This window comes from Hipposideros armiger, unplaced genomic scaffold, assembly GCF_001890085.2.
Source record: "Hipposideros armiger isolate ML-2016 unplaced genomic scaffold, ASM189008v1 scaffold_548, whole genome shotgun sequence".
NCBI lineage: Eukaryota > Metazoa > Chordata > Mammalia > Chiroptera > Hipposideridae > Hipposideros > Hipposideros armiger.
The window spans coordinates 1208469-1228235 of NW_017731898.1; the positions used below are offsets into that span (position 1 = coordinate 1208469).

The window sequence follows — 19767 nt, forward strand, 5'->3', positions numbered from 1 at the left end:
TTCTATTCTGTCAAATATCTCACCCTAGGTAAAGAAGTACCAAATTGGCTCCCTACCTGAATGGGAAAAGTGAAAACAGAAAACAAAGGAGCAATGAAAATGTGTAAGCTAATATCTCAAAATATTAACTAGTCATAGTCTCCCCATAGGAAATTTTTGAGTCTTCAAAAAAGAAAGTTTATTTTTTACCTAGATCCAACTCTTTCAATAGCATAGAGTCGGAGTTTTGAATTTTCCTGGGCAGTAGGCACTGTGACTGACCTCCTAACATTCCCATTCTGTCCCATGATTAATCTAAACAATTCATGGCAATTTACCCCCTTGTTAGTGATTGGTTTGGGGATGGACAAACTTAAGCCAATTTGGGTCAATGAGATTTAAGGGAGCCTCGGTAAGGACTCTGGGAAAGAAACTTCCTCGATCTTTAATGCCATAGAAAGACAGGCTTTCTTCTCCTATAAATTGTGAATGAGGAAGAACAGAGCTCCCACTGCCACTGGCAGTCATACCACAGCAATAAAGATATTAAATTTAGGTTCAAGCCAAAACTGTGGAGGGCCAAGCAAAGAAGCAGAAAGAACCTGCATTCCTGATGCCATCATTCAGTTATGGGGTCCTGCCCTGATTCTTTTTTTTTTTTTATTGTTTAAGCCAATGTGAGTTGACTTTTCTGTTACTGGCTGGCTGCTCAGTGCATTCTACCTGATATAGAATTTGGTGCCAGGAATAGAAGTACTGCAAATAACAGACTCAGTTATTATACATCCTGATCCCTGGAATCTGTGAATGTTACCTTATTTGGAAAAGAGGTCTTTTTCAGATGTAATTAAGTTACATTTTATTATTTCCAAGTTCAGCTGGATGTTGTTGAAGAGACACAAATTAAAGACATTTTCATTAAAAAATTTCACATTTGACCTTTATTACATGACCATTCCTTAAGATCAAAAAAGTCTTTGCAATAGAACTTTGTATGGCTCAGGAATTTAAGGCTTTTAAAATTTTTTAGTTCAATGACTTATTTGATAATGTCACTAATTTCAGATTTTTATTCTCCTATAATTAAAACCTTAGTCTGGGAATCTGAACACCTGAGTTTTGTCTTGGTCACTACACTGGGGGACTGTGTAGGTCACATCTTCCTCTGAGCATTAGTTACTTCTATGGAACTATCAAAGTTCCCTAGTACCCAGGTACACCAGAATCATGTAGGACCTTGTTACAAATATAGATTACTGGGCCCCATCCCAAGCCTACTGAATCAGGTTTTCTAACATTGAGGCCTAGGAATCTGTATTTTTAATTAACCAGGCAGTTACGATATAAAGCCAAGTTTGGGAACCACTGAATTAAACAACTTCTAAGATTCTTTACAGCTCTAAGAATTAGATTTTATTTCTGTTTCTTCTATCACTGTTTGTCCTATCTCTACTACTAGATATTTTGTAAAAAAACAAAAACACAAAATAAGCCAAGACCATGATTTAATCATATTACATCCTTCCAACACCTACACAGTGCCTGGTATGTAGTAGGCACTCAATAAATATTTGAAGAATTAATCAATGATGATTAAATAAATGAATATTATTTCATGTGGACCCCAATCACCTATGGATAGAGAATTCTAAAGAGAGAGAAAATATTATAAACTTCTGTCTGATACAATCTTGTACTCCCAGTCTGCCTTACTACATACTTCAAATAATGGGTTTTGTGAATGAGGTTAATGCATGTTCAGAGACCCAATAGGAAAGTGGTTGAGATTCTCTAGTGGACTAGGTTATGCCACAAACTTTCCCAGTGGCAGTGATAACTGAGGGAGGCTCATGATTCAGCAGGAGCTAGTTTTCCTCTCCTTGACTTTTCTAGGTCCAGAAAAAGCCATATCACGATTGAGTGACAGATGTTCTTGGGGCCGTGCTGCAGGTCTTTGAACCTGCAAAGGCTACCTTGGGTTTCTGTGGGGCCCCAGTGAGTGTGAAGAGGCACTTATCTTCTGTTAGAAGTTACCCATAAATTCTCCATCAGTGGGTGTCAGCCAAGCACAGTGTCCACAGAACACCTGGTGCCACCTCTTGTGACCCCACAGTCCCTTCTCCCATCCCCTTCCTCTACACTCAACTGACCACTCCTTGGACTTCCCCAGCTCAGACACTATCTGCTGGCCTTGGAAGGTACCGGCTCAAGATGAAATCTGTCACAGGGGTGGGCAGCTTCGCTAAGGGGATGTAGAGGAGTTTGGCATCCAGGCCAGGGTTGTAGCGGATGCGGGGGCTCCGGGAAACAATGGCATGCTCCATGCTGTTGGTGACGTCGCTGATCCTTGGCTCTGCCAACCGCATCATGTTTTTTAACTTCTCAGTATCTGTTTGAGGGTACAGGAGAAGAAAAAACAACAACACATCAAAGGCTCTGTTATTCTACATTAAAGATGGTTTCTTCTGCATTCCACCCAAGCTCCCTTACCATCAGATCACTGATCTAATATTTCAGGGAGATCTACCACATCCTTCACATTGTCCCTTACATAACCACCTTGTAAATAACCTTATTTCTCTTCCTAAATTTAAGAATTGTGCATTGAATTCCTACTATTGCATTAAACTAGCAACACACAAAAAGTGCGCATTTCTGCCGCTTATTAGTTGTGTGACCTTGAGCTTAAACTGTTATCATCTGTAAAATGGGGATAATACCTGCCATAATAAAGATAAATAATAGCAGGGAATACAGTGGAGACAAACTGAATAGAAAACAAGTGTATGTAAATGTTACCGGCCAAGAGAGGGCCCCCCTCCCAAAGAATTTTAAATATCTTTCCTATAGAAATATTAAGTATAGAAATGTTAAGTCTCCTCCCTAGTTTCTCAGTTTCTTAGCTCCTGGTTTTGATTACTTTTCTAACCAGTTTGTAAATCCTAGACTAAAGATTGCTCCTAGCCTGAATCCTTAAATTCTATCCCCCTGCTTCTTGATTGCTTTGTAAATCAGTTTCTGAATCCTAAACAATAGAAGTCTCCTGCTTCAGATAACTATTTGAAAGCCTATGACTTCCTAATGTCCTCCAGGCCAGTAAGCTAAATGCCAAACCCATTCTGGGCCCGGACAACTGAGGCCACCTGAGTAACAGGCTGAATAGCAATAGGCTTCATGAGAGCTAACAGATTTATTAATTAAAATCTATTTTTCCTCATTCAGGGACTTTGGGGATAGAGAGGATACCCCAACAAGATTGCCAGTCACAACCAAAGAAGCCAATGAGGTCTTCCAGGAGGAGCTCGAGACCCCTTCCTTCCATCTGAGATCAGCAAAGGTGAGAGTTCCGTGAATCCCCCAATAGGCAGGGACAGTTCTACAACCCTGCCCAGCAGGAAGCAGATACAGGAGAAGAGACCTGTCCCTCAGCTTCCCATAGAGATTTCATGGGGATCACGTCTCTCAAGGGGAAGGCTAGGTAGGCAGATAGAGGCAGACATTGGATCTCTGTATTCCTGCATGTCCAACAGAATGTGACCACCCGGTGACCTCCCCTCTCCACCCAAAACTTCTTTTCATTGTAACTATCTACCCCTAAAACAAATGGGTACAACTAGATCAGACCAGTCACTTGTACCTGCCCAGTACATCCTGTCAATCACTGGTGCCAATCAAGTGGTCCCATACCCTTAGGGGAACAGCCCATTCTAGAGAAGGGATAAAAACCCCAAGTCCTGGAAAGTTCGAGCCTTTTTCTCTTTTTCCTTTTTTGGACGCCCTGCTCTCTTGACCGCTTCTTCCTTTTTGAGCCTTTTGAGCCTCGCCCTTGTGCATGGCCTACTCCAAACTCTTTGGAATGTAATTTTTTTTCTAATAATGGGCCCTTGAGCTATTCTCTACTGCTCGGGCCTACTTCTACTCTTTGAAATGTATTATCTTTTCGAATAAACTACTTTTTCAGTGCTTTACTTTGGCATCTTGTTCAATTCCTTGCTCTAGTTGCCAAGGACCTGGATTTCACGCTGAAAAGGGCCCACTTTCTGGCAACATAAGTGCATAGAAAAATTGGGGAAAAAAAACAAGTAGAAATATTGTCTGGCTGGCAGGAGTCCTAGTCACTGGAGGGGTTTTTTCTCCTAGAGTTCCCAAATTTTCTACAAAAGCAAAAAAAAAAAAAAGTTATTAAAAAATAGTAACACTGCCCTTGCCTTGGTCATAAGGCCATTGTGGGGCTCAAATATGTGAGGCACAGACAGGCACCTTGTTAAGGCTGACAAATGTGAGGGGTCTTCTGTTAGCCTTGTGCACATGGGTGTGAAGATGGGTACAAGGCACCCAAGTCCAAGTCTGCCAAAGCTCATCACACAAGTAGGAGACAAGGCACATGACATATTTGTGGGCCCTGATCTGCCCCTGTGCTCCAGGCCTCATACTTCAATGAGAGTCAGACTTCAAGATAAGAGATTGAAAGTTGAAAACAAAGAGGTAGCAAAATCAGGCTCGACTTTGGGGATGGTCCAGGAAAGTAAGGAATTCATCCCCTCTTTGCGGGACACTGCTAGGCGGTTGGTGAGGGCAGGACAGTGTTATTCAAGTATCCTTAACCCCAACTTTGAGGAAATTCCCTTTCTGTTTCCTAGAGAGAAAAAAACTGCAGTGAAAAGGGCAAACTACATTTTGGGGTCCCCAAAACAGCCTTGCTGACTTAAAGTGATACTGTCTTAGGAAGCCAATACTCATCTGTCCTCCATCCTGGGGCCTGACACAGAGTCCACCACCAGCAGGTCCCAGGCAGGGAAGAGAGTGTCAAAGGACTCATTCAAGATACTCAGGGCTGTGTACCCTCCCTCAGAGCCAGGGAAAGCTGTGTGAGCTGATGAGGGTGAGGCAGGCGGATGTGATAAGGTGGCTTTGGAACTAGGCTCTAAGAGATGGGGAGCACCCGCATAGCCAGTGGGGTGGAAGGAACCACCTGAGACACGGAAGTAGAATAAGACACATTCTTTCATTGTTCTCTCAAATATTTACTGCACTCCTATTTTGTGCCGGGTGCTCTGTTAGACATGGCGTGGGAAAGGGGACAGGGGTACCCATTTAACCCTATCGCTCTCCTAGAGAGTGAGGAAGAACATGGACTTTGGATTCAGGCAACTAGGAAACATTTGTGTTATTCTGAGAATTAAGCCAGACAAAGTCCATCAAATATCAGGGACCAGGCTTTGGCAGTTAGTATAGACCCTTCTGTTCCCTTCTCTTTTGCCAGGGACAGGTCATGGCCTTCTGATCTCCAGGAAGAAAGGCAACCAAAGGTGGAATTTTTTGTGGTCTTTCTGGCAGGGTTAAAATAAACAAAAACTTGGCAAGTGGCTCTGTTGCTCCTAGGCTGTGGCTAAACTCCAGGGCTATGAGGATTTGAACACTGTGCTCTGTTCATGTGCCGGTCCCCTCTGTTTATGTGACTCTTTGTGCTGCTTCTTTGGGAATGTTCCCATGTTAGGTTGCTATTAACTAGCTAGTTCTAATATAGTTCAGTTTTGGGTATAGTTAAACATCACTGCAAGATACCTAGCCTGTCCCAGGGTTCATAGGCCTGGGGCTTATTTGGTTGGCCACAATAACTTGCTGGAGTTTGTGCCCAGTGGCACTGTATGACCATTCCTAAATATTTCTTCAGTCTCCACAGCACCTGCTCCCTGAAATACTAATCCCCTCCACACACACACAGTTCCCACAGCCACCAAGACTTGGCATGTAACACATGCCATTGTCATTCCTTCACTGGGTTTCTGCAATAGCTTTCCAGCTAGCCTCTGGTCTCCACCTTCATCCTTCCCATAGCAACACAAATCTGATCAGGTCCTTTCAGAGCCATTTATTTAAAAGGTTCTCCAATGCCTTCAGGATAAGAGCCATACTCCTTAGTGGAGCCATCAAAACCTTTTATGATCTGACTCCTAATCTCTCCTAGCCTCATCCTCCACCACAGGCTCTTCACATTTCTCTCAGATCAGACTAGTACTAACAGTGATGGCTAAGATTTGTTGAGCTCTTATTGAGGGGCAGGATAAGTAGCCTAGGAAATTGACCATCTTCTCCAGGATACAACATGAGGTGCCTCGCTGGTTACACAATTAACAAGTGACTGAATCCAGCACTTGCAGTTGGAGAAAAACAAGAACCAGTCTCATCCAGCCTGGCTAATCCCTATGACAGGGACCTGATTTTTAGCTAATTATAATATCATTATCATCTCATTTACATTGCGATTATTACGACTCCCAGCATGCATCTGATGCCATGACAGTTCCAGAGGAACAAAATAAGAAAGGAAAAGCAGGAAACAGAGGGTTCTGCCCAGGGGGCAGAAACTGACAAGCCTGATGAATGGGACATCACCAATTCCAGCCTCCAGGAGATATAAACACCCCTGGTCAGGACTTCCTGGGTGTGACTCAGTTTCTGAGTTGTCCCACATTTCCCTCTTAAGTGTGTACTTTCATTTCAATAAACTCCTGCTGTCCTGCATTTGTCTCGCTCTTTAATTCTTTCTTTCGTGGAGACAAGAGCCTGGTCATCGCTGCTCTGGGTTGAGTCCTCTCTTGGACATCCTACACGTCCTTCTGATCCTGCCGTCATAGGCCTACCACGTCAGGGTGAATCTTAGGCCTTTTGGGGGAGCTACTGAAAGAACTATCCCTGGGAGGAGATGAGGAGATGCTGCAGCACGTGACTCCCATGGGGAAGAGTGCTTGTGAGACAAGGCTGTCCCTCACAAAGACAGCTACAGTGGTGGCTCTAAGGTGCTGGGAGCCAAGGAAATGGAGAGAATAGGAAGTCTTCTGAATCATCCTCTCCTGAAACCGCACTTTCTGCTTTGAGATCACATGATCTGCGTGAATGCTGGGCCTTTTGGTTCTCAGAGTGGCCTTTTCTGTCTCGCCACAGGCTGCTCCACCAGGTCTTGTGGACAATTCATCTTCCACTGCACCCTCAGGGCACCCTCTCCTCTTGAGCCTCAACGGTCAGGGCTCCGTTCATCCCTCACACTGGAAGAACTCCACAACGTTATGGGGCAATTTAAGAAAGAGTTGTGATGTCCTTCCTCTACTCTCCAAAAACACCTGAGCATCACAGAACACCCTTAGCTCAGGGAGGAAGAAAGCTGCCTAGAGCCTCTTCCTTTTACATACTTGTGTGCTCCTTTTCCTCTTCATTGATTTAATAAGCACTTAGTGTGTACAAGATACTTCACAAATACTGATCCTCATAGCAGCCTTCTGAGGTAGGCACTATCATTAGCTCCATTTTATAGATGAGAAAACTGAGGCATACGGCAACAAGGTAACATGCCCAAAGTCTCCTAACTGGTAAGTGGTAGAGCTAGGATTCAAACCCAGGCAGTGTGGCTCAAGAAGCTGTGCTCTTAATATATTCTGTGTACTTATATCAGTACGTTTTCACCTGATTCACCAGCATAATGATGTTTGTGGGGACAGGTGCCAGGAGCAGGCAGCATCTCTCTCCTAACACCTCATCTCCCCAGCAGCTATGGTTCTGCCACTCCCAGCAGTTGCCCTCTTGGTCTCTCTTCTCAACCCCCAGCTTTGCCACTAGTTGTGCGACCTTGGGCCCATAACCTCTCTGAGCCTCCATCCCATCACCCATAAAATGGAAGTGGGTCAGTGACCCCCCAAGATCTCCCTGTGCCTCTTGGAGGCCCCTCTCCCTCCCAAGGACTCACAGATACGGAAGTACTCCTCTCCATAGCTATCCCGGGTCTCCTGAGGCAGCCGGTCCCACATCTTCTGCAAGCGTGACTCCATGCCCTCCTGGCCCAAAATGGAAGTCCGATAGTTCCCCGGTTCAATGATGCTGACTTTCACCCCAAAGTAGTGGAGCTCACGCCTGGGAAAGAAGAGTTGGACTCATTCTGGGACCCCAAGATGACAAAGGATCATCAGGAAGAGACACCTGTTCTACAGGGACTGATCTCCCCAGAAATCTAGAAGTGCTCTCCCAAACACTGCACCAGGCCAAGCTTTGCTTTCATGCAAATAAGCCTTGTCATAGAACCTCAGCCATTTCCCAAGCCTGGTCTCTGGGCAATTCACATTAGGGAAACCCAGATGGGAGGAAGTTAACAGAGAATCTAGACCAAAGCCTTGCCCCCCAGGTCCCTCTCACTCAGCCCCTCAACCAGCACTCACATGGCAAAAGGAGTGAGGAGCTCAATGCAAAGCTTGCATCCTCTTCTGAGGGTCTCCCATGGGCACATCTACCCCCCAGTCCTCTCTGTCTGTTTGGGTGACAATCCCTCCTCTAGACCCAAACAGGGATTTATTTACTCTGGAGCAACTCAAGGGAAGGCAGGAAGATAGCCTCCTATCACCACTCTACCTCTTCTCATCCCGTATTCTCTTGGTCCTTGGGGAAAGCCCCCTGAGGGCTAGTCTTCTTCTTGTTGCTGTTTTATCTTCCTCCCGTCAGAACTCCCCTGCCCACATTCTGTCATTCCCCCAAGCCCCAGCCCTCTCTTCCTGAGGTGAAACCCCAAGACTCCCACCCAGAGTGGTTTGGCAAGAGGGTATGGTCACCTGATGCTGTCGGAGAAGGCCTCGACGCCAAACTTGGAGACGCAGTAGCCACCACCAATGGCCGCCACACGACCACCAGAGCTGGACATGTTGACAACCCTGCCCCGTGCTTTCTTGACCATGGGCAGCATGTGGAGGGTCACTTCAATCAGTCCCACCAGGTTCACATTGATCACCTTCACAAAGTCCTCCTTGGTCAGCCATTCATTGGGACCACTGGGCAGACCCACACCAGCATTGTTCACCAGGGCCCAGAGGCCTGGGGGCAAGACAGAGAGAGGGATTACCACACAGTAACCAGCAGTGTCTCTGGAAAAGCACCAGAGTCTACTACCCTCCAGCATAGGGCTGCCAAGGATGGTTGAGCAGGTGCACAAGGCACAAGATGGCCAGCCTGGGGCCTGGGTGGGGAGCTATGACAGCCCGAAAGAAGATGTACCTTTTGCTAATTATTTTTCCCTAAAGGGGCACTTTTTCTAATTCATGTCTGCCAGCTAGCTGAGCCCTGCACCAGGTAACAATCCAGGCTTTAGCTAATACCATCTAAGCTATTAGCTTTGGAAAAAGAGATATTACTTTTACACCAATGAATAAGTGTTTGAATTTCTTCCCCCATTATGCTTCCCTTCTATATTCATCTAAGTATAAAAAAACAAATTCGTTACACACATTACCAAAATGACTCCATTTGTTCATCCCTTCACACATCCATTCATTCATTCATGCATCTATTTTCTGTCAGTTACAGAGGATGGTACTAGTGACATAAAATGAACAACACAGGGTCTTATCACTCTAGGAACTCACAAACCAGAGAAGAAATAGATAACAGTTATAATTAAATATATGAAATGTTTAAATAAAATAATTATGGAAAAATGTGAAAAGGGCTTTCTGAGATAATTAAATTGAGTTGGTATAAACAGAGAGAAATAATGCTAAGTATTGTCATTCAACTCCGCAGGGACCCAGGCTTGAAGGGCTCAAATTCCAGTCCTGGTTCTACCTGCAGCCTTGGGCAACTCACTTTATCTCTCTGGTCCCCAGGTTCTTTGTTGACTTGACTAGAACAGTTCTTTTTAGCCTGTGGTTTGCAATCCTAAGAGCTTTCCAGGCTGAACCCCAGAACCTGCTAAGGGAGAAAGATGCAGAAGAAGCTCAGCTTTCATTTGTTTTCTATATTGAGCTTCCAAGTAAAATTCCACTTGGGGGAGAGGGTTTGATGCTAAAACGTGTTGGGAAAGCCTCTAAATGATTCCCTAAGGATGCCTTTCAGCTCTTTCATTCAGGGATTCCATGAGCTTCTTGCCTTGGCTTCTTCCCTTCCCCTGCCTCATGCCACCACCCCACCTTGGCCCCTGCAGCCTCCTCTGGGCACACTTCCACTCTCTCTTGAGGGCAGATCTTGATATAAACACCACTCATGGTCCAGTTCTTCCCATTGGCCTAGTGTCCACACCAAAGCTCTGCCCCCACCCTATCTTCCTGCCTTCCTCTAATTAGAGAGACCCCAGGAGACCAACTGATTGGTAGGACTCAGAACCCTACCAGCTAGAAAGGACTCTCGTCTTACAGAGAAGAAAATGAGGCTCTTGAGACTAAAAGGCTATAAAATCCAGTGGTCTCCACCTGTGGAGAAGGAACACATACTCGCCACTTCCTCTGATCATCCCTGGTAAACGGCTCTGCCTGCTGGGAAACCAGGACAATCTTAATGTTTTTTTCTGCAAAGAGCAGCTGCAGAAGTGTTATAGCAGTGTGAACAGCTTTAGGGTCAACCTGTCATGTCCAGAGCTCTCAAGGGCAATAAGAAAGCATGCCAAAACCCCTACTTCCATTTCCCAGTGTTTTTTTGAGCATGTATGTTACCCAGTGGGGTAGGTAGAATAATGTCCCCCCCAAAGATGTGCCCATACTAATCCCTGGAACCTGTAAATATGGTGGATTACATGGGGAAGAAGAATCAAGGTAGCAGATGAAATTCAAATTGCTAATCGACTGACCTTAAAATAGGGAGATTATCCTGGATTAGCCGGGTGAGCCCAATATAATCACAAGGGTCCTTCTAGTGGAAGGGGGAGGCAGAAAACAGAACCAGAGAGATGGCAGTGTGAAAAGAACTTGGCCCGACCTTGTGGGCCTTGAAGTCAGAAGAAGCAGTGTATGAACCAAGGAATGCAGGCAGCCTCTAGAAGCTAGAAAAGGCAATGAAATGGATTCTCCCTTAGAACTTCTAGAAGGAACGCAGCTGTGTTGACACCTTGATTTTAACCCAGTGAGACCCATTTTGGACTTCTGACCTCCAGAACTACAAGACAATAAATTTATGTTATTTTAAGCCACTAACTTTTTGTTCATTTATTATAGCAGCAACAGGAAACTAATATACCCAGTGAATCATTAACAGAAGTGGCTCAGGGCTGAATCTAGGGCGCTGGGCGAGGCAGCCTAATTCACTCTTGCTGAATTATTCATTACTTAGTTCATCCAACAAATATTTGGCACCTTACTAGATGCCAGGCACAGTTCTAAGTAAGTACTAAGGATATGTAGTAAATAAAAGACACAAAAAGCCCTGCCTCCTCAGGAAGCTTTATTCTAGCAGGGGAAATAGACAGTAAATAAGAAAAATAAATAAACAGTATTGGATAGTGGGTAGTGGTAAATGTTAAGGAGAAAAATAAAGCAGGGAGTTACTGCCTGGTCCCTCCTGTGCCCGAGGGCTCTCCTGCCCTCACCTGTGTGCATGAACCCCAGACTTGTTCCCTTAGGAGTCAGGACTTCCCCTAGGCTGCTGCTTCTACAGAACCACCCTGTTCCTCCTGTTCCTAAGCCCACGCACTGCATACAGCAAGCTCCCTGGGTAAGTCCCCACGCAGTCCTGGTCTAGCCCCAGCTCACAGCCTCCTTTCCCAATAGGAGCAGCCACTCTGATGTCAGTACTTACCCTGAGGTCAACCCAATATCCACCGTGACATGAGGAAAAGGACAGATCTCTCTCTCCCCTAGCCTTCTAGCCTGACATAGTCAAAGAGAGCAAATGCTCCCACTCAGGGAGTCCAATCTCATGTTCCCATCCCCTTCCTTCCAGCCTGATTCCGATAAGAAGTGCACTCACATTTCTATAGGAGCTGATAGTCAGGACTGCCAAGTTCCAGAGAGGCAACTCCATTTTTAGAGGTTTGGACATACAGAACTCATCTTCTCTCCCCCACCTCCTATGGCAACCTCCTTCCATCCCTCTGAGTTTCTGGGAGGGAAAACTTGCTTGGGAAATTGCCCCTTCATGTGGACAGAACAAATAGTGCAACAGCTTTCAGTCCTACTGAACCAGAACCCCTGTTCCTTTCTCTACATCACCTCTCCCACCCCATCTGAACAACATGGTCCCTAATAACTGTCAGATGCCTGTGGGAGAAACAGAGAAAAAGAAGGATAAACTGAGAAAGCCAAAGAACGCAATTTGCCCCACCTTGCTCTCCCACTTGGTCCCTCACCCACTGGGCCGCGGCTTGGATGCTCTCGGTCTTGGTGACATCCAGTAGGGTGGTCTGCAGCCGGTAGGAGGTATCTTGCTGAAGCTTGTGGGCCCCCTCCTCAGTGAAACAGGCAGCCAGCACCCGCATGCCCCGATCAACCAGCTGCTTGGCCAGCAGGTTCCCGAAGCCCGAGTCACAGCCTGTGATGAAGACATACTTGTCTGAGAGGTTGCGGACAAGATTGCAGTTCTTGAACCAGCGGTACATAAAAGAGAGGTCTGTGATAGCCGCCATAGGGCAGGGAGGAGGTGATGGTCAAGAAGGATCGGGCTCAGGAGACAATGGGAGAGGCTGGTCCTCTGAGCCTCAGCTGTCAGTGTGCTGGAATCAGCTGAGAAGAGCTCTCCTCCCTTCCACTGCTGGCAACAGACACAAGGCCCCTGAGTGAGCCACTCTATAATTTTTATAGGTGGATGCATCACCACACTAATTAGCCCAGATGCAAGAAATTCAAGTCTAACCTGAAGCCTTGTCACTTCAGACAGCCCTGGCAGCTGACTCTCTCTCCCCGAGCCCTGAAGGGTGAAGGATGGGAAAGGATTCCAAGGATGCCAAGGATGGGAAAGACCCCAGTGGTGATGTTGGTGCTGAGAGGTGGCTCACCTGGGTGGTCTGAGGAGGGTAAATGACAAAGGAGGACTCAGCCCAGAGAGTCACCCTGGAAATCTCCCACCTCTGGTTCAGGGATCAAAATAATTTGTCATGAGTGCAAGCATGTAAATAAACTTAATTTTTATTTTCCAGGGGAAAAAATGAAGACAAATTCATTAATGTAAAACAAACAAAATTAGTTTTGTGCCCTCCAAACCCCAAAAGAAATGAGTTCTAGGTTATTAGTTCTTTGGAATTCTCTGCCTTTAGGTGATTCTCCATTATGAGAACTAATGAAAAACAAAGGGTTTCTCCCATGATAGATATGCCTCCACTGCCCTGAAGCCAGAGGCAACAGGGCCCTCCTATAAGGGAGGCTGGTGATGTGCCTCAACTCTCAGAAAGACTAAGGGGCTCAAGGCCTGTGTCCTTGGGAGGTGATACTCAGATCACCAATGAGGAAATTCCACTGCGCTTTAAGCAGGTCCAGCTCTTGCCGTCATCCAGTGACCAGGCAAATGAAGGGGGTTAAGGACTGAGGACACATCAGCAATCCTGGGGCAGGGCCCCCACTGGGCATTTTCCTTCCATCCCTGGGACCAGAGACACACTAGGTGATCTGGTGAGCTGAGGAGCAGAGAGGAGGGAGGCCAGGAGTCAAAGTGATTCTAAGGTATGGGGCTGATAATAGGTAGAACCACAGGTGACAAGAGAAGTCAGGAGGGGAGAGAAGGCAGGAGAAGAGAGAGTTCTGATATGAATATCAATGAGATGAGGTCCAGCCAGATGATAAGGATGGGTCCTTAGTTTCCCAGACAGATGCAGAAAGGGCCTGGGGCTGAGTCTTGGCTCTGAGAGGGGATAACATATGGGAGGAGCAAAAGACTGGGACCAGAAACTTGAAAAGTTCTCAGGGTCAGGACTTAGAGCGGAGGGAGAGATTCCAGGCAATGAGGCAAAGAACTCACAGAAAGATAGGAGGGAAACTGGTAAAGGAAGTAAGAATATGAGGCAGAGGTGTGGGTAGTGAGGGACCACACCCAGGATTGCATAAGATGCAGGGACAGAATGATGCTGAAATCTACAGTGGTTCTTTGGATAAACCTCTGGGGTCACCATTCCTCAGGATGAGTGTGGTTACCAGCTCATCCTCAGGGACCCAGGGCCAACTGTCCACACCTTCCTTATCTAGAAAGTCTGACACAGAAATGGGATCACAAAATTCCCTAGAATGAAGGTACAGGATGCGTCTCTATGTTCCACTATCTACCAAGGTTGATCAGCTCCAGAATCAGATAAAACAGGTGTCACTTGGAAAAGGCCAGATACCTTGGCCATTCTATGCCAAGGGTGGTGGGAGGTCAGATCATGGACCCACCCTTGGGGAAAAAACCCAAAGCCTATGTGGGAAGTGATAGAAGCAAACCTTGCCTATTTCATAACCACCCCAAGGCACAACACCTCCTACACTGTATCTAGGAGGCATTTCCCAACTCTGCCTCCTAGGTGAGTGAACAAGGAAGTCTTGGCTGGGAGATGTCAGACAATGTCATTTGAGAGGTGAGCAGGCTCGGGAGTAACCCAGCTCTTAAGAAGACAGGTGAGATCAAGGGGTTACCTCTGGATCTGGAAAGGGATGACTTGGAGTTGCCCCAATACAGGCCTGCACCTGATTCATCATCTCATGGACCTCTCTACTAACCGCTGGCTAAGGCATTGTTCCTCTGGGCTCTTATTCCAACATCACAAAATGCAAGCTGTGGAGTATGTTTGGAGGGCTGCAGAATCACAGAGAAGGCCCTGTTCCTAGGGCTAAGAATGCTGCCCACCCTCAGAAGACAGGTCTCCTTGGTGGGTCAGCCTGGCGGTTGCCCTCCACACCTCCACCTCTGTCTATAGGTATCTTCAGTGGAGAGGGGATGTCACCTCCTCCAGCCATTTCCATTCTGTGATAGGGAGAGACTGGCCAGAGCTGAGGCACACTCTGAAGAGGTAGATAGAGGCAGAGCAGAGGGACTGAGACCCCTCCCAGTGTTCACACCCTCCCTAAAACGAGGATTCGGGGTTATGAGTCTCAGAGCCTTGAGAGGCTGCTCAAGGAACAGAGCACATGTATGTGGTATTAGGTCCCTGTTCCTCAGCATCAAAACGGCTCTTTCCTCCTGATGTCTCCGGAGCCCCAGGAGAAACCTGGGGCAGAGGTGAGGAGGGGGGTAAATTACATGACACTAGAAGCTGGAGAGCCCACTCCTGCTGCCCTATTTTTTCCCCATGAAACATCAACCCTCACATAGAACCCCAACTAGACCCCCAGAGCAGCCCAGTCTTGGGTCACAGGGCCTTGATAGTCCTTGGGAAGCTCCAATATACTACAGCATTCACCAGGAAGGTGGGCACATAGCTCATGGGGAGGTAGATGAACTTGGCCTCCCAACCAGGTGAGTATCAGGTGCATTCCATATGGTTCATCACCAAAGGTAGACTCAACTTGCATTTGTTCCAAAAAATCTTTTAGTTATTTTGATGTCTGTTCAAAATAAGAAAAGATCTTTATATACTTCCCCTTCCCCATCACTCCTCTCCAATTCACAGCTCTAATTTGGGAAGAAAGTTTCAAAGACTTCCCTCTCTGGCTTCAGTTTCCTCTTCAACATAATGAGGGCTTCACATGACACAGTGGTCCCCAGGTCTAACAAACCCTTTCTTTTCTTTTCTTTTCTTTTATTTTTAAAGATTTTATTGGGGAATTGGGGGAGGGGAGCAGACAAGTTGCCGTTCTTCTGTTCTTCAGTCTAGTTGTGGAGGACGTTGCTTCACTGGTCCATGTTGGTATTATCATTGCGCTCTTCCCAGGTGAGGCAGTTGCTCGCCGGCCATTGGACGGCCTCTCATGGCCACTCTTGGCAGCTCACATCGGCTGCCAGCAGCTCATGCAGGCTGCCGGCCACACAAGGTAGCTTAAGGCAGCTCACTGCAGCAGGGACTGCAGTCTACGCCATGGCCGGCGACTCACGGCAGCCCAGCTCCAGGCGAGCTGTTGTTCACCATCTTAGCTGTAGAAGACAGTGTCACTGGCCCTCATGTGGGATCCAAACTGGGGCCCTGCTGCTCAGAGCTGGTGTCCCAAGCCAGTTCTTAACCAATGTGCCACTTGGCTGGCCCCGCAACAAAGATTATGATTCAGACCCACAGACCTTACGTCAGAAGGCATAGGGTATTCAGTGTGTTGGAGATGGTGTGGGGGAGTAGGGTGGTGGGGTGGGGAGACAGAGTTTGCCCTTGGAAATATGGGAAAGAAAAGAAAGCCCTGCAATATTAGTCTCTCCCCGCTCAAAAACATTCCTAGGCCTTAAAGAAATGCATATTCTTTGATTCAATTACTTAATTTTACTTATAAAGCATTACTGAAAATGTGAAAAAACTCCATTATACTTCTCTCCTGCTGAAATATCCCCTCCCTCCCAGTACCCAACTCAGCTCTACCATGAACGCTGGTCTTTGGTCACAGGGCCTTGGCAGGCCGTGGGGAACCCCAGGATATCATAGTGTCCACCAGGAAGGTGGGCATGTAGCTCATGGGGAGGTAGATGAACTTGGCATCCCAACCAGCTGAGTATCGGGTGCGAGGGTAACAGGCAGTCAGGGCATGTTCCATGCAGTCTGTCACCAAGGACAGGTTCTTTGTGCACTGTTTCTCCAGTAATCCAATGATCGTCATGCCTGTCCAGAATGAGAAAGGATTCTGATATATTCCCACCTCCAGCCACTCCTACAAATAAGATCAACTTATAGAGTGAATTTCCAGAATTCCTGACTCCCCCAAATTAAATCCACCCAAATTCCTTAGAGAGTGCCCAAACTCTTATCCCAGAAGCAACAGTTCCACACTAACTGCCTCTGCTCTATTCCTGGGTATATTTGGAACACATAAACTGGAGATCTCTACAAACACTAGAAACCTAAGACCTGAAAATCAGCTGTTCTAACGCCAGCTTGCCTTTTCTCTCACAGGTGTCTTTTCTCTCTGGTTTTCATCTCCTCCTCAACATAATGAGGGGTTCAGATGAGACAGTGGTGCCAGGTCTAACAAGCCTGGATTCTTTCCTTAGGTTACTAGTTGACCATGCAAGACCATGGAATGGATCTAAGGCCCCCCCACCCTTCCAGGTCAGAGCCTGGAGGATGGACCTGAGAATGTAAGAGGTTCTAATGATGGACCCAGGCTTCCAGAAAATAGTTGGCTTCTCTCCCCATGGTCCACAGAGCACTCACTGGATGTCAGGAACTTCTCCCCATAGGCCTCCTGGACCTCTGGGCTGGCCCGATCAAATGTCTCCTGGAAGCTCCTAGATATCACCTCAGTATTGGTCAAAGGAGTCTTGAAGTAACCAGGCTCAATGATGGCCACCTTCACTCCAAAGTGGGAGACCTCTCTCCTGCACGGCACACAGGCAGAAGGGCAATGACTTCAAAGGACTTGCACAATAAAACACAAAATACATGAAAAACAATAAAACACCAATATATAATATGATTATGGTGGGGCAAACGTCGGGGGAGGTGTACAGTGCAGCAGCCAAGGAGAAAAAACTTACGATGATGGAATTGCCTCTCTATAGAGTTTGAGTATTTTCCCACATCTTCCATGTTCATGTGCTCATAACTCTAAATACTGCCAGTGTGCTGCAAGGCATCCCAGAAATCGTATCTCGATGTTTGTCACACTCAGTGGGTCAATAGACTTTGCCAATTATATCGTTCCCGTACTCCTCAGTCTGTTCCATCTTCTCTCCCACCCAGGTCAACCTCCAGGCCATCAGTCCTCTCAGGGGCATCTCTCAGCCTACGGTCTCAGCTCCTTCACATCACAGCCATCCTCTGCTCTCCAGCTAGTGGAGTGTCTATTGCTGACACGATGAAGTTCACCTGGATAAAGTGCTTCCCTGGAGCTACACTGCCAACAGGGCTCCCAAACCTAATTATCATAGCAGTTATACTTGTACATGGATGGGCTGTGCAGCCAAATAATATTGGTTCCAATTCTGACTCAAACGTATTCTGACTGTGCAGAGAGAAGTTGAATGAAGCTCGATTGATCTGGGGCCAATCCTGACACCCAGAAGATAAAAAGGTGCTTCCCAGTAAATTTCTGATGCAAAGCACGAGAGAGAGATGTGGAAGGAAGACCCTCTGAGGCTGTGTGAATTGAACGCCCTGGAGAAGGCTCCCCTGGAAGCACAGATGCAGGAGTACAGAGGGAGGGTCTCTGTCCCAGTCCAATACCTGAGGGAGTCCGAGAAGGCCTCGACGCCGTACTTGGAGATGCAGTAGCCCCCACCATACAAAGACACACGACCCAAGACGCTGGCGACGTTGACCACACGGCCCCTCGCCTTTCTCACGAGGGGCAACAGACTCAGGGTCACCTCAATCACCCCTAACAGGTTCACGTTGAGTATCTTCATAAAGTCCTGTTTGGTCAGCCACTCATTGGGTGCCGTGGGTGCAGAGACGCCAGCATTGTTCACCAGGCCCCACAGTCCTGGGCACAGAGTGGGAAGAAAGCAATATTGTGCTGTGACTGTGCAGTGAGGACACAGCGGTGATTCCAGTTCACCTTCCAACTGAATGGGGACAGGACAAGGGAGGTAGATGGGGAGTGGGTAGATCAGAAAACAACATGCTGTCTGAAGGATTTGGAGGTGTGCAGACTCTGTAAGCTCTTGATTACAAAACTATGTCTTCCTCCTGATTTGTTCTTTGTTACTCAGCCCCCGCCTTCGAGACAGAAGGCAATCATTCAGATTCGATGAGGCAGCAATACTGTTGGGGAAATCTAGTGAGTCCACAGTGTGGATCACGGAGAGTCATGTTTGGATTTTCATACACTAATGTTGCCATTGCAGATGTTTTAATAGTCACCAACATTCACAGATTTCTGAATTGCTTCCTTAGTGAGTGTTCCGTAACTACTGATGAGGGAAAGAGAGAGACACAAAGAGAGAGAAGAGGAGGAGAAAAGGGGAAGAGAGGAAGTAAACCACAATACATAAAAGACAAAAAGACAAAAGACAGCATGTATCTGGGGACACTTTGGTTGGGTAAAAGAGACCTGAAATTTCAGGTGTGGGAAACCATGGATAACAGGCCTCTGGTTGACCTCGGGGCACTGGCCTTGACACACCCTGCTGCAATACGGAGCGTCAGTCCTGCAGGAAGCGCTGAGAATTCCAAGGGCAGGCTTTGAGAGGAACCCAAATCTGCCTCTTCCCACCTTGGGGCACAGACTTTACCTCGGCCCCTGACAAGGCCACCCTCCCCTTCCACCTGCACAGGAAGCCACTCCTCCCTCATATTCCTGGACACACAGCACCCAACTTCATGGAAACTTCTCTGCCAGACACAAACACACAGTCTCAGGGACATAAAGTATTACCCACCACAGACCTCAGGGCTGTAGGAGTTGAAATTATGAGGACATGGGGCAAGGGCTGTCAGTGGGGACTCTGGAAGTACTGACCCAGAGAATTGAATCCCTGGCCCGCTCAGACATGCCCTGACCTTACTGGAAATCATATTCTCCCACCATATATGCGTATTTTCCTTTTAAGAACCCAATCAATGCACATGGTGATCGAATAGAGATTTGAGTGAAAGAAAGTTTCCCGAGACATCATTTATGTTGATTATGATGAATAAAATGTAGGAAACAATTTCATATCATTCCATAAGGTACTGTTTAGGAAGTAATGTTATTCATAAAGAGAGAATATTCTCAATCATTAGAAATTAACGTTTTTCATTTTCTTCAAGATCAGGAACAAGACGAAGATGTTCAGTTTCAACCTCTCCATTCAACACAGTATTGGAAGTCCTAACCACAGCAATTAGACCAGGAAAAGAATTAAAAGGCATCCAAATTGGAAAGGAAGAAGTAAAACTGTCATTATTTGCAGATGAAATGATACCACATATACAGACCCCTAAAGAGTCCACAAAAAAGCTATTAGAAACTGACAAATTAATTCAGTAAAGTAGCAGGACACAAAATTAGCATTGAGAAA

At 46.6% G+C, this 19767-nt stretch overlaps 2 protein-coding genes across 2 annotated transcripts in view; both read right to left on the reverse strand.

The window, feature by feature from the left end:
- Window positions 1-891: 891 nt before the first annotated feature.
- Window positions 892-15468, reverse strand: SDR9C7 (short chain dehydrogenase/reductase family 9C member 7). Its single transcript, XM_019669148.1, has 4 exons — window positions 12046-15468; window positions 8574-8832; window positions 7721-7884; window positions 892-2368 (listed from the first exon to the last, which is right to left on the reverse strand). The coding sequence occupies exons 1-4, from the start codon at window positions 12344-12346 to the stop codon at window positions 2151-2153; spliced, it is 942 nt and encodes a 313-aa protein (XP_019524693.1). The 5' UTR covers window positions 12347-15468; the 3' UTR covers window positions 892-2150.
- A 584-nt stretch (window positions 15469-16052) lies between these two features.
- Window positions 16053-19767, reverse strand: part of RDH16 (retinol dehydrogenase 16) — a 9066-nt gene continuing 5351 nt past the window's right edge. Inside the window, exons 3-5 of the mRNA XM_019669147.1 lie at window positions 17987-18245; window positions 16976-17139; window positions 16053-16423 (exon numbers count right to left, since the gene is read on the reverse strand). Of these exons, the coding sequence (XP_019524692.1) occupies window positions 16206-16423; window positions 16976-17139; window positions 17987-18245 (641 nt within the window). The 3' untranslated portion in view covers window positions 16053-16205. The remainder of the gene's footprint in view (window positions 16424-16975; window positions 17140-17986; window positions 18246-19767) is intronic.

Excerpts from the sequence above, each read along its gene's own strand:
- SDR9C7 (XM_019669148.1), bottom strand. The coding sequence starts at position 12,346 with ATGGCGGCTATCACAGACCTCTCTTTTATGTACCGCTGGTTCAAGAAC. Across the intron at positions 8,833-12,045 it reads GGACCAAGTGGGAGAGCAAG|GCCTCTGGGCCCTGGTGAAC; the intron begins GTGGGGCAAATT and ends TCTTGCCCCCAG. Across the intron at positions 2,369-7,720 it reads AGAGGAGTACTTCCGTATCT|ATACTGAGAAGTTAAAAAAC; the intron begins GTGAGTCCTTGG and ends ACCCTCAAACAG.